This window comes from Gobius niger (genome assembly GCF_951799975.1).
Source record: "Gobius niger genome assembly, chromosome: 21".
In the NCBI taxonomy this organism is placed as follows: Eukaryota; Metazoa; Chordata; class Actinopteri; order Gobiiformes; family Gobiidae; genus Gobius; species Gobius niger.
Window position 1 is genome coordinate 17,059,952 of NC_136872.1, and position 14,207 is coordinate 17,074,158.

General features: G+C 37.8%; 2 protein-coding genes across 3 annotated transcripts; both read left to right on the top strand.

The window, feature by feature from the left end:
- Window positions 1-363: 363 nt before the first annotated feature.
- On the top strand, window positions 364-10,285 carry LOC306981001 (GTPase IMAP family member 8-like; the record flags this gene model as incomplete). Its single annotated transcript, XM_079580547.1, has 4 exons — window positions 364-416; window positions 1,127-1,888; window positions 4,120-4,884; window positions 9,459-10,285. The coding sequence occupies exons 1-4, from the start codon at window positions 410-412 to the stop codon at window positions 10,283-10,285; spliced, it is 2,361 nt and encodes a 786-aa protein (XP_079436673.1). The 5' UTR covers window positions 364-409.
- A 2,147-nt stretch (window positions 10,286-12,432) lies between these two features.
- LOC306980538 (GTPase IMAP family member 7-like) lies at window positions 12,433-13,911 on the top strand. Of its 2 annotated transcripts, none has more exons than XM_079579969.1 (2): window positions 12,433-12,501; window positions 12,868-13,910. In XM_079579969.1, exons 1-2 carry the CDS (start codon window positions 12,450-12,452, stop codon window positions 13,674-13,676), a joined length of 861 nt encoding a protein of 286 aa, XP_079436095.1. In that variant the 5' UTR covers window positions 12,433-12,449; the 3' UTR covers window positions 13,677-13,910. The 2 variants fall into 2 exon arrangements, with proteins under 2 accessions (XP_079436095.1, XP_079436096.1); XM_079579970.1 differs by having other exon boundaries at window positions 12,455-12,501; window positions 12,862-13,911.
- Window positions 13,912-14,207: the final 296 nt, after the last annotated feature.

Here is a 14,207-nt window from a genome sequence, read left to right on the forward strand (position 1 = left end):
GTCAAAATTATGTATTTTCCTCCCCCTACATGGTCCAACGATGTCCTATGTCACTCAAAAAGGTGTTAATTCGGAGCTTAATATAGAACCTGCAGTTACATATATGACCTGGGGTGGCAGTAGTGAGTATAAAATGACTAACTTGCATTTAGCCCCTTTGAAGATACTCTTTAGAATCTTACATACTTAAGGTGGTTACTATGTTTATGAAGGGTGTAAAAAGTAAAAAAAAAAGACGTGCGTTTTTGGGGACAAATTGTGTCATGTTGATTGATCATGTTCAGATTGGCTGAATCACTTCAGCTGATCTTCCTTAAGCTCTATAATGCAAGAGTGAAAGTACAAGTGGCATTTGCATCAGACGCAGAGCAGACAAGTTGAGCGCTTTGTGAACTGGAGGCTCAACAAAATGGAAGGTAAGCTTTGTTTTTGTTCAGTTGTCTAGATTATCAAAATAAAGAAAAATTAAGTACAATTTGATTTATGACTTTGAACTTTATGCATACAATGTTATTATTATCATTAACACAGATGGTATGTTTTATTCACAAAACGTTTCTAATTCTCAAAATATTCTTCTTCCTTCTGTTAAACTGCTTGGTCTTATTAGCTGTTTTATTTTTTGTAATTTTATATCTTACATAAAGACCTATCCCACTGTTCCCAAATGGTGGTGTAGTATGAAATGTAACTATCTTCCAAAAAATATTTGGGATTCACTTATTCAACCATATAGAAGTCATCATGTTTCTACATCTGCAAAATGTTAACTGAACAAATTCACTAATACAATGAGTATTATATAAGTGAATTTGAAGTATAAGTTTAAAAAAATACATCAAAAATCAACCTTTTTTCATTTAGGGAAGTGAAAAAAAGGAAGAACATATGCAAAGCTGTACTGTTTGGCAAGAGTATTTGTTATTACAAACACAATTGCTCTCAGGTTTAATCTTACAATGACATAGGCTTTAGCTGGCATGTCCTGTTACACTCACTAAGTGATAGTGTTTGAATGTATAAACTACATTGTTTGTGTAACACAGATAAAATATTCTCAATATGCATATTTTCAATATAGATTTAAAGGAAATGTCATCTGAATCTATCCTTAAATCTCTTCCAGAACCATGGAGAATTGTACTTCTTGGAAAAACTGGATCAGGGAAAAGCAGACTGGGCAACACTATATTTGGAGAGAGAGAAGACGTGTTTCCTGTCAACTGTACTTCAATCTCTGGAACAAAATCCTGCACGTCTATAACAAGACAAGTGAATGGAAGAGACATCAAACTGATTGACACTCCGGGCATCTTCGACACAGACCCAGGCAGCTCAGATCTAAGTCCGGAGCTGCTCAAGGGTATCATAGAGTGTGCCGCGAAGATTCATGCTTTTCTACTTGTGCTCAAATTGGAGATATACACACAACACGAGCAGGCAATAGTGGATGTTGTCCTCAAATACTTCTCTGCAGAGGCTTTGAAGTACACCACAGTGGTCTTCACTCATGGAGACGAACTGCCCGATGACACTAAGATTGAAGATTGGATCACTGACAACACAACTTTGAAAAACTTGATTGAGAAATGTGGAAACCGCTGTCATGTGTTTGATAGTAAACGCTGGAAAGACAGCCAGGACGAATACAGAAACAATCAAGTCCAAATTCAGAACTTGTTCAACACCATTGAGGAAACAGTGAGAAAGAATGGAGGAGAGTGCTACTCCAATGAAATGCTGCAAGTAATTTCTGATAAGAAAATATGGGTTAAACTGGCAGGTGTTTCAACAGGTGTCCTGTTAGGAGCTTTACTTGGTGTGCCTGTCATGATGGCGTATATTTTCCATCGCATAAAGGATCTACCACCACCTTTACTTGCAGCAGGTGCTGTTCCAGTGGTTGTTACAGCGGCTGTTGCAGGGACTGTTGTAGGTGCTGCTGTTGGTGGATGGAGAGGATATGAAGCTGCAAAACAGGCAGACACACCAAGAGAGGCAGTAGAAGCCGTCCTGCAAGAGATCAAAGAGCTTCTCAAAGAAATAATTCCGAAACAAAAATATTCAAAGTTAGATTGAGATACACATGGTTTTGTAAATGCTGACCCCAATAAGGAACAAGTGTCCTATCAACACGCTCTCTACACATGGTTTTATCTGTAATTTTATCCAACTATTTTAGCAAATACTCATACGTTCATAATTTTACTTTGCTTCATGTTCTGCCTCTTTTCACTTACTTTAATGTAAATTAAAGGATGTCAAAACTGGTTTAGCCTCTTTTTATTTGTGTAGAGTGCAACACTGTAAAAAATTGTTCTTAATATGCGCAATGCTTTAAATTGTTTAGGGTTCATAGATCATTTGAATGTTTCATGCTGTGTGAATAGTATTCTTATGGTACTTCAGTAACAAATCATTAAGTTTAATGAATCAACATTTTTGTTCAACCCGTAAACGGATTCAATGATTTTCTGTAAATTGTAAAGAAAAAGTTTTACATACAACGAACAACATTGTTTATGTTTTGTTTCTTTCATTGTTTCTGCTGTTCTAATAAATACAATGTATATAATTCAGAATGAGATTTCCATTTCATCACCAAATAAAAGCATTATCTCTATATTGTAATCTTGGATCCTAAAAGGTCACTCCTATTACACATATAAATCCATGTCAAGTCGCAATTATGGATTTCTTCTTTAATATTTTTTGCCTTTTTTAGCCAAAAGGGCGACAAACCAAAGAGCAGAAAGCCTGCCCTGACATTACACTTGCTTGGATTTGCATTAATGCTGACTCCTTCCCTCGGTTTACAGTCAGCCACCAGGTGACGCCAGTGCAACAAAAAGGAAAAATGCCTTAAAATTATATTGCTTGTATCTGTTCTACACTCTGTTATTCTTAATTCTGTTCTACACACACTACATTCTTAATTCACCTCTGACGACAAAAAAAAATGTCATCACTAATTGAAATCATAGTCAATATCAGTAACACAGCATGACACAAGTGAACAGAAAAAATAAAATCCCCCGTGCATTTGGCATTTCCTGGAAACAGCTTTAGGGAGCAGCACACAGAGAGTGAACTGCATTTGGATCACAGAGACCAGACGAGACGGACCACTCTCCCTTAAACGCAACATGGCAGCCGCTGGTGAGTGAAACATTTTGTGACCTTTTTAGTTGAATTCAAACTTTTTAGGGGTCCGTATCCTTTTAGATACAAGTATTCTCTCTGAAAAGCCACCGCCAATTTATACAAATATGTTGTTGCTGTGAAAACGTGGACTGATCCAGAATTCAAAAGGTCTCTTCAAACTTACCCCAGATGGCACTGAATTTTACAGAAACATCTTTACCTAAATGGCAAAAGAGCCATAGGTTCATCATAGGTTTAGGTAAAGGAAACGTTTTTTTTGGTATTTGTGAGAAGCGTCTCTGAGTGTCAAGAAAAGCGCTAGACAAATAAAATGTAAAAAATATTATTTACCTAATGACTAAGTTGTTTAAAGTTATGGTTTAGGCCTGTCTACTGTTATTGATAAAAGAAAAAGAAGAAAAGAAAATCTATTGATGATTAAATTGGACTTCACTGCTTAAAGGCTTTGCTGAAGAATATGATAACTCAATTAGACTCAGTTAGACTGTGCTGTGGTTTAACCCTGAGCCACACATTCAAATCAATCTTTAAGTGATAGATTGAATGCTTTTGACTGTAATTCCCACCTGACACCTCCCACTTTATACATCTATTCTTACTCTAAATAACAATGTTCCTTGTCTCACTGTTACCATTTTAGGACACACATATTAAGAGCAAACTAAGCGCTAATAAGCTTAATGTTAACTAGCTTTTTATTTCTTGTTAAAAAGGACTTATTTATGCCTTGCCCTGCTTGATCTAACACTGCAGCTAATCCAATGTTAACTAGACTGCTACTGCTTGTCTTTACGAATTTGGAAAGTCAACAAGCTTTAAGAAACCCTTTAATAAGGGTTTGTGGAGGGATTGATTTTGATATACAAAGTCAACGATTGTATTGGGGGCAAGATCATAGTCCGTTTCCCCCCCAAAATATGAACATGTGGTATTTTTTTCTACACTCTCCAACAGAAGCAGACAGACGGATTGTGCTCCTGGGTAAGACTGGATCAGGGAAAAGCAGTCTGGGCAACACCCTAATCGGCGTTAAAGGTTTATTTAACGTCTGTCACTCCTCCACCTCTGGGACAGCAGTCTGCCAGTCCGAGACCAGAGTAGTGAAGGGCAGAAGAGTCCAGCTGATCGACACCCCCGGGCTTTACGACACCGCCCCGGGCGCGCCGGATTTCAACGCGGAGATCCTCAATTGCATGATCGAGTGTGCGCCCGGCGTCCACGCTTTCCTGCTCGTGCTCAAAGCGGAGAGGTTCACCGCACAGGAGCTGTCGGTCGCCGAAGCTTTCACCAAAAATTTCTCCGAAGATGCTTTGAGATACACCACGGTGGTCTTCACTCAAGGCGACCAGCTGTTAGAGGGGATGGACATACGGGATTGGGTCAGGGACAATGAGGTTTTGGAGAACTTTATCCAGAAATGTGGAGGCCGGTGTCATGTGTTTGATAATAAACACTGGAACAACAGCCAGGATCCATACAGAAACAACCGGCGCCAGGTCAGAGCGCTGTTCAACACCATCGACCAAACTGTGGAGATGAACAGGGGAAGATGCTACACCAATGAGAACCTTCAGCGGGTGCAAAAAAAACTGAGACAAGAGAAAGAGACAATCAGAGCGACATACAAGAACATGTCCGAGCACGAGGTCGAGAAAAAGGCCCAAAAAAACACCTTTAATTTCTTCTGGCCCCTGATGTTAGGTCTAGGGGCTGTAGGAGGTATTGCCTTGGCGGCTTCGGGAGGTCTGGGCATGGTGGGGGCGCTTCTAGGAGTGTTATTGTTCAGGCGCTAGAGAAAAGAAGATTGACAAGCACTGAGCTGTTTCCCCCTCACAACTTGTACAGTCACAGCTATTGTATGTAAAGCACATGCAGAGAATCGAAGTTGTGCTACTCATATGCTATTCATAGCTTAATTTGGAATACAAAATCCTCACAGTGATGCTGTTTCTGTGAGAGAGAAAAGGGGGAAGGTTTATTATATGGCAAAAAATCTAATCACAACTTATTCTTTTCATATTGATTAATTGCAATTTTGAAAACATGTAGCCTAGTGATAAACTTAGCTGAACCTTTTATACAAACCTAAGCTCAAACAAATGCTTTCCTCCAGTATCATTTAACACACAAAAATCTTCCATTGTGTCATCCAAGCTCCAAAACTAGGTGCTGTTTCTGCCAAGGAAACAGCTGTAAATCTGACGACTCTAAAGTGCCCTTTTTGTGCATGGGCAGAACTTTTTTTGGTTGAATGTGTCATCTATTGATATGTTTTAGACACAACCGTCCCAGGCTTGAAATGCTAATGTCGTCACTTTCAAAATTTGTATATTTTAAGTCCAGAATAAAGACTCACTTATTTAGACCTTCCGGAACACCTAAGACTGATGTATATATTTTATGTCATTTTATACAGAATGTTTTTTCTCTGTGTTTTCATGTAAAGCACTTTGGTCTGCCAAGTGTTGTTGTAAAGTGCTATAGAAATAAACTTTGATTGATGGATTGATATTTCAAAATCTTACAACGCATATCTTTTATGTTTAATTAATGATATTTTGCAAAGATTAAACTGCTGTGAGCCTGTTGCACATTATTGCAAACACTGAATACCACTTAAATAACACAAGTTATCTCTCTTTTTTTCCCCAAAGCCTGAATATCCCCGGAAATTAAATATATTGTAAATGTTCTTACATGATAAACCCTGTAACAATGCTAAAGCACAAAATAAAAGTCACTCTTGAGTTGCTTGTTTTTTCTACAGGAAATGAAGCTAAATATCTCACATTAACACCCACTTCCTGCCAATTATCTGCTGTAAACACAAGGCATTTTAGGCTCATGTAGTCACGCAACCCCCTCCCATACTATGTAAGGACTTTGTGTCTTTTTTTGTTGGATGATGGACGTGCTTCTTTATGTTTGGACAAGAGCTGAAATACCTTCACCTAAAACAACCCTGTCCAAGTGTCCAAGTGTCCAAGTGTCCGTCTTACTCAAACACAGTAGCTTTTACCACTGTAATAGTAAAAGCTTCATGGAGACAATATGGTACAGTACTGTAAATGCTTTCAACATTTGTGCTCCTTGCATTTTTACATAAATCTAAGTTTTCAAATGTTTAAAACTTAAAAAATAGTCTCAAGATTTTGTGCTGTCGGCCTATATTTTGTTTGTATCTCAAGAAGCTTTGAGATACACCGCGGTGGTCTTCACTCAAGGCGACCAGCTTGAGGGGATGGGCATACGGGATTGGGTCAGGGACAATGAAGTTTTGGAGAACTTTATCCAGAAATGTGGAGGCTGGTGTCATGTGTTTCAAATTAAATACTGGAACAAAAGCCTGGATCCATACAGAAACAACCGGCGCCGGGTCAGAGCGCTGTTCAACACCATCGACCAAACTGTGGAGGTGAACAGAGGAAGATGCTACACCAATGAAAACCTTCAGCGGGTTTGTCAGATAACATTTCCAAACATCATTAATGAACAATAAAATCTCCGCATCTCCCTGCTACAGCAAAAAATAGTCTTCCTTGAGTTGCTGTTTAGTTATCTACAGGAAACAAAGCTAGATGTCAAACATTAACAGTCATTATCTGCTGTAAACACAAGGCATTTTAGAACATGTAGTCACGCAACCCCCTTCCATACTGTCTAAGGACTTGGTGTATTTTATTGTATCTTTCTTTTGTTGGACTTCCTTCTTTATGTTTGGACAAGAGCTGAAATATCTTCAACTCAAACAACTCTGTCCAAGTGCCCAAGTGTCCTGACAAGTACTTACTATGAGTGATGCACAAAACACACCCTCTTCCGTCCGGTTCAAAGTAAAAGAAAAAAACTTTGAGTCAGAAGGAATAGTATAGATAAACTGAGGACAATACAAACATGCCCAGAAGAAAAACACATAAGAAAAATAAACACCGGTACATTGGACCCAGAATCCAACACAAGATGGAAGGTAAGCGCAACACTTAAAAATGTTATACGATTATTTTTTCAATTTACAATACTAATAGAAGCTTGATCGATTCTAAAGCTAATCTATTCTACCTGGCGTGAGGCTGCACTCATTTTGCTGATTCTGATTGCTACTGCTATGGTGCATTTTATATTTTTTTAAACTCACATGATAATGTGTGTGGCCGAACCTTTGCATCATTTGCAAAACTAACCACTCTAACCACAAAAATGTACAATAACATTTAAAGTGACATATGTGAGGAAAACTTAACACAAAAACACAATGACTAGTTTTATATATAAATCTAGCCATATCAACGCACGCACAGACTAATCTATAGGTGCACACTTTTCTTTTAATTCTTACTTTGCCCTTGTATGAAATAAAATATACTTTAGCCCATGTGTTTAGAAACACTTCCCTAATCTCATGTCAGTGGCTTTTTGTGCCACTTTCTTTGACGGCTGTAAAAATGTTGTAGATAAATATTTTTTCAAACTTTTTTTTCCATAATTATGTTAATCCACTTCAGTTCAGCACAAAACTACCAAAGTTTAAAAAATTATCAAAATATTTCACTATTTTATAGCCAATTAAAAAACAAAAAATACAAAAAATGAACACACACAATTGTTAATTTTTCATAGAAAAAGTGATCTTGGACAGAATTTGGATTTACATTTTGAACCCCCTTGAGTATGTCAAAGATCCGTAACAACTTTGATTTTATCTATTTTTTTGTTTTTATGTAAAGTTGAGATTTCACATTATTGCCTTAATCTCATGTTAGTGGCATTTTATGACACTTTTTTGACGGCTGTAAAAATAGTGTAGATTAAACTTTTTTTAAACTTTTTTCACATAGTTATGTTAATCCACTTCAGTTATGCACAAAACTACCAAACATCAAACAAGTTGTTACTGATCTTTGACATATCCAAGGGTGTTTTAAAATGTAAATCCAAATTCTGCCCAAACTCACTTTTAAATTTGTAAAATGAGACACTTTGTGTGTTAATTTTTTGGTCAATTTTTCAAACATTGGTAGTTTTGTGCACAACTGAAGTGGATTAACATTATTATGTGAAACATTTTGACACAATATTTCTACAATATTTTTTACAGCCTACATAACCTTCAAATGTCTCAATAATCTTGCACCTGGGCCACATTGTAGTCACCAGAGGCTCCGTCATCAACAACAACAACACCTGTACAGTTCCTCACCGCAAGACTTTGTTTGGTCATTTTCCCTTTACGTAAAAAAAGTGCAGGTTGTGGTACCCACTGAACTTAAAACCAAGTCTGAGTTTAAAATGTTTACTTCTCAAGTTAAGTCTTGGCTAAAATCCAAGGAAGAAAGTACCCATTTATAAATTTGTAAATAGCCCTGAGGTTGTGTGTGTAAATGATTTAAACGGTGTATATAGGTAAGTCTTTAAGATGAAATTGAACATTTTAATGAAGTGTAGAAAGGCCCAACCAGGGACTGGAGTTGAATATTAGCACTAGCTATAAACTCATTTTGCATCAGCTACAAGCTTGTCTGTACTATGTTGAATTGTCGCAATGTAAAATAAATGAATAAATAAACAAATTTTCATCTACAATATTTTTACAGCCGTCAAAAAAGTGGCACAAAAAGCCACTAACATGAGATTAGGGTAGTAAATTTGTACAGGCAGCACCAAAGACTAATATAAAATTTTAAAATTATATTTTTATAAGGTTTGTCAAAATACGTTTTGTAACAAAAGTTATGGCCAAATTAAGGGCAAAAAATTGCAAAAAGTGGCACTAAATGCCCCAACAGGACACAAGGGTTAATGTTACGCATTGTTTGAAGACGTTTACAGAGTTTGGATATGATTCATCGTTCAGCCCATAACCAAAGTCTGCCAATATTTAAGGCTTCTCGATGGGGTCAGCCTGATGTTCCCTGGTACTCATGACCTCTTTTTGACAGGAGCAGAACTGGAGAATGCACTCGAGCAAATACGAATGCATTTGTACTATTCAAGGTTATGGTATCTATGTACTCAGGGAACCTCACCTCTGAGCACCAACCTCTCCTCTTGTACAATGAAGAATGTTCACATTACTGTACAAAGTCATTCATTAATTATTACACCTCTCTTTTCTCTTCTAGACACTGGCAGCACAAGGATCATCATACTGGGTAAAACTGGAACAGGAAAGAGCAGCCTGGCCAACACAATACATGATGAAAAAGATCTATTCAAGGTGTCCCATGGATCAGTCTCTGGGACCAAAGCTTGTGTGTCAAAAACCAAAAAAAACATACAACTGATTGACACTCCAGGTTTATTCGACACCGACCCCCTAAGCACAGAGTTAAGTCCTGAGCTGCTCAAGTGTGTCACAGAGTGTGCCCCGGGACCTCACGCCTTTCTCCTCGTGCTCAAAGTGGAGAAGTACACCCGGCATGAGCAGGCTACGATAGACATTATAGTCAAGTATTTCTCGGAGGAGGCTCTCAAGTACACCACTGTGGTCTTCACTCATGGGGATCAGCTGGAAGGAGAGGACATAAAAGTCTGGGCTAAAGAGAATGAAGCGCTGGGGAGACTGCTGGATAAATGTGGAGACCGCTGTCATGTGTTTGATAATAAATACTGGAAAGAAAGTCAGGATCCATATAAAAACAACCAGTACCAGGTCAGAGAGCTGCTCAAGACCATCGAGAAAACAGTGAAGGATAATGGAGGAAGATGCTACACCAATGACATGCTACAAAAGACTTATAATGACATACAACAAGAGGTACAACGAGTGTCCTCTTCTTCTTCTTCTTCTTCTTCAGGAATCACATTCAAAGACATTCTCCAAGAGGCAAAAGATGTGGTCTACGCCAAAATCAAGAAAAACATGGAAGGTGCAGTGGTTGGAATTGTGCTGGGGGCTTTAGTGGGCGCTGGAGTGATGGTTAAAATAGTTGTACAAGATGATCCAAATTTAATTAAGTATGTTGGTGAGGCCCTGTTAGGAGGGGCTGTGGGGGGAACCGCAGGGCTGGTGGCAGGGGCGTCTGGGAAATCGGCCACAAAACTAATTGAAGACGCTACAGAGTTTCTGAGAAAATTAGAAGAGCTGTTAAATCAGTGGCACCGAACTTCTAATGCTGCATGAATCCTCTACCCTCTACATCCGGTTTGTAGGTTGTGTTCATGTTATACCATAGGTCTGTTTAATGTGAGATTGACATGCAGCCAGGACATGATAAATGTCCCTGCAAATTAGTGTCAATGAGAACATAATACAGGAAAACAGGGCTGTCATTGCCAACAGCCTTCTAGATCTGGTGACAGTCAGAGACCATTGTCAATTCTCTCTCAGCAATTTTGTTTTTGTTACTGTAGATTTTCACTTTTCCATGTGTAGGTTCCTTATGCCTGATGAGCTAACATTACATGTAGCTTTTTATGCAGTTTTTTATGTACTGCATTGATACCAAGCATAACAATTGTTCAAAAGTGACGTAATATATATAACTTTTAATGCCGTATCTCACAAGAACAATTAATAACGAATAATGGATAATTACTGTCAAGATTCAAAACATAAACTTATTAGACACTATATTCCAAACCAGGCCGCCCTTCTGTTCATGCATGCTATAATATTTTCCCATATATCATACTGCATGACAGCATGGGCCCAGGCCACTACCTCAGCCACTAAACACATTCTCCAGAAGTATAAATTGTTAAGCTTTGAAAGCTTTAGCGGTTTATGTTTTCTCAAACTAACCTTCAAATGTCTCAATAATCTTGCACCTGGGCCACATTGAAGTCACCAGAGGCTCCATCATCATCAACAACTACAACTGTACAGTTCCTCACCGCAACACTTCGTTTGGTCATTTACCCTTTACGTAAAAAAAAGTTCAGGTTATGGAACTCATTACCCACTGAGCTTAAAACCAAGTCTGTGTTTAAAATGTTTACTTCTCAAGTTAAGTCTTGGCTAAAATCCAAAGAAGAATGTACCCATTTATAAATTTGTAAATAGCCCTGAGGTGGTGTGCGTAAATGATTTATACGGTGTATATAGGTAAGTCTTTAAGATGAAACTGAACATTTTAATGAAGTGTAGAAAGGCCCAACCAGGGACTGGAATTGAAAATTAGCTCTAGCTATAAACTCATTTTTCATCAGCTACAAGCTTGTCTGTACTATGTTGAATTGTCTCAATGCAATGTCCCTGTCAAATAAATGAATAAATAAAATAAAACAAAGATTCAATTCAAATGATACCAACCATGATACAATAATATACTAACATTGTTTTAGTTGCAGTGCATTCAAAATAAAACAAAATAAATATAATTATAATTAGAGTACCTCATTTGGATGCCTGTATTGAAAGCAGAGCAGAAAGATCTCCATGGTTAAGTCCCAATCCCACTCCCAGCAAAGGATTCAGGTCTGAGGAGAGACAGACGCTCACAGACAATTATTGTTTGTATTTTAACTTGGGGAAAATGTAACAAAGTGTCCATTTGTATGTTTTATTTTTTAAATAATGTTTAATATGGTGCTATGTGTTTGACCCGGCAACGGAAAAGTGGAAGCAAATGGATGGATAGATTAATCTGATGTTTAATATTGTGCTTAATGTAAAGAGATATGGTTTTGAATCACTGGACACATTTTTAATAAAGAAGATGTAAACAAACAGCGTATGACTGATTTCATATTGTTGCACCAAAACACACCCAGGATTCTCATTAAATGTCACATCTGACTCATACATATAGTATATTTATATATATTATGAGATTATGCATGTTGGGCACAGTAGTAATAGTAATAACTGTTAATTGTATGTTTTATTATTTATGTGTAATTATACACATTACCCATAAAATGGTCCTGCCTATTTTTATTCTAGTTGAGGAAATATTTTTTGTTCGTCCTTCAGTATCTTTCAAATGCAGATTTTTTTGAAAGAAACCTTTGTGTACAATCCACCTAATTATAAAGCGTTTTATTGATCATGAACTTCTTGGATAATTGGATTTTACATTACTGTCATAGCTCATGAACTGACCCTGAGAATGAAGATATTAGAAATGTGTCAGTAAAGTTAGGACAAACAAACAAAAAGGTAAAGGGCCTTTAAACAGTGCTGTAATGAAGAAATTACTCAGATTTGCTGTAAATCAATGATAAACATCCACATAAAAGTGCAAGTTACAGTCAGCCAGTAGGTGACGCCAGTGGAACAATTTGAACCTAAACTAATAATGAGGAAATAGAAAACAGAAAGTAAACTTCCATTTGCACAATACATGACAAGACACAGCGCTGTCACTGTCATCAAACACATCATGGCAACCGCAGGTGAGGCGCTGTTTTACACTGAACTATGCTGCGTTTAAAACATATCTACCAGAATCTAAAAAATATATATACTTTTATTTTGTTAGAATAGCTTTTTTGACTTATGAGTTGGGTAGACTGTGATTCATGAAAAATAGATTAATGAATATTACACACAAAAAAGTAACTGAAAAAAAAAATGGTGCAAAGTAAAGACTGTAGTCACTTAATATGAAGAGACATTTTGCTGCTGAAGTGAAATAGAATGAAAAAGGCAGAGACAAAACTGTTGGGTGAATTTCCTGTTAGGTTGAAACATGTGTCACTACACTTGTCAATATAATTTTTATATAATCACTCAAAGCTTTAATTTCTCCACAGCAGGAGATAGCGAGATGACGATTGTGCTCCTGGGTAAAACTGGGTCAGGGAAGAGCAGCCTGGGCAACACTATTCTCGAAGAGAGTTTGTTTAAGGTTTGTCATCGTTCAGTATCTGGAACAACAGTCTGCCAGTCTGAGATCCGAGGAACACAAGAGAGACGTGTCCAGCTGATCGACACCCCTGGGTTTTTTGACACTAACCCAGACGGGCCTGATATGAAAAAGGAGGTCCTGAATTGCATGATCGAGTGTGCGTCCGGTGTTAACGCCTTCCTGCTCGTGCTCAAAGTGGAGAGGTTCACCCAACATGAGCAGGCTGTCGCTGACCTTTTCAGCCGACATTTCTCTGAAGAAGCTTTGAAATACACCACAGTGGTTTTCACTCAAGGCGACCAGCTGAAAGAGGGGGTCACGCTTAAAGAGTGGATCAAAGATAACCACAATCTCAGCACTCTGGTGGAGAAATGTGGCGGGCGCTGCCATGTGTTTGATAATAAATACTGGAAAAACAGCCAGGATTCATACAGAAGCAACCAGTTCCAGCTCAAGGAGTTGTTCAAGACCATCGATGTAACCGTGGAGGAGAACGGCGGTAAAGGCTACACCAATGAGAACTTAGAAAAGGTTGAAGAAAAGCTAAAAGAAGAAAAACAATCCATCAAAGCCGCACCGGAGAACGCCGCCATGTCAGAGAAGCAGGTTGAGGAAAAGGCTAAAGCCAACACGTTCAAATATTTTTGGCCTTGGATGGCAGGCGGGACAGTGGTTGCAGGTTTGGGAACACTCCTCGGAATTGTACTTTTGAAGCGCTAATGAAAAAAGATCGATGAGATAATCATGTTAAAAGTTACTTTTTCTTACTGTAAGGAATGAATGTGTGGGAATCTTTCAGTTTCATTTTCAGCACTGGTGTGAGCCGGGTGCTGGAGTAAATTGTTCGGATTCAACACATTATTATTATTATGAGATTTTCATATAAGCTTGTCATTTTGCAATTTGTTTACCATTATCCTTTTTCCTACTTGATACTGTACTGGCTGTTATAATATACAAATAAAGGTTGTCTTATCTTATCTTTGTCATTGATGGATCAATACAAAAAATGAACTCAAATAAATTGTTTGGGATAAGAAGCATCATCAATCTATTTCCTAGGATCTTGGTTCATGGTCAGGTATATTATGAGGCCTATGGGAAAGGTCAACAGAATTAAAATATAAATTTGAAGCATATTTTGCTGTCTGCAAATTGCAATATTTTGCTGGTTCTTGGAGAAGAGATTAGACCGAGGTGAAGGGTTTATGGTTTGCCTCTATAATCGCTCGGCCTACGCACATAAAACAC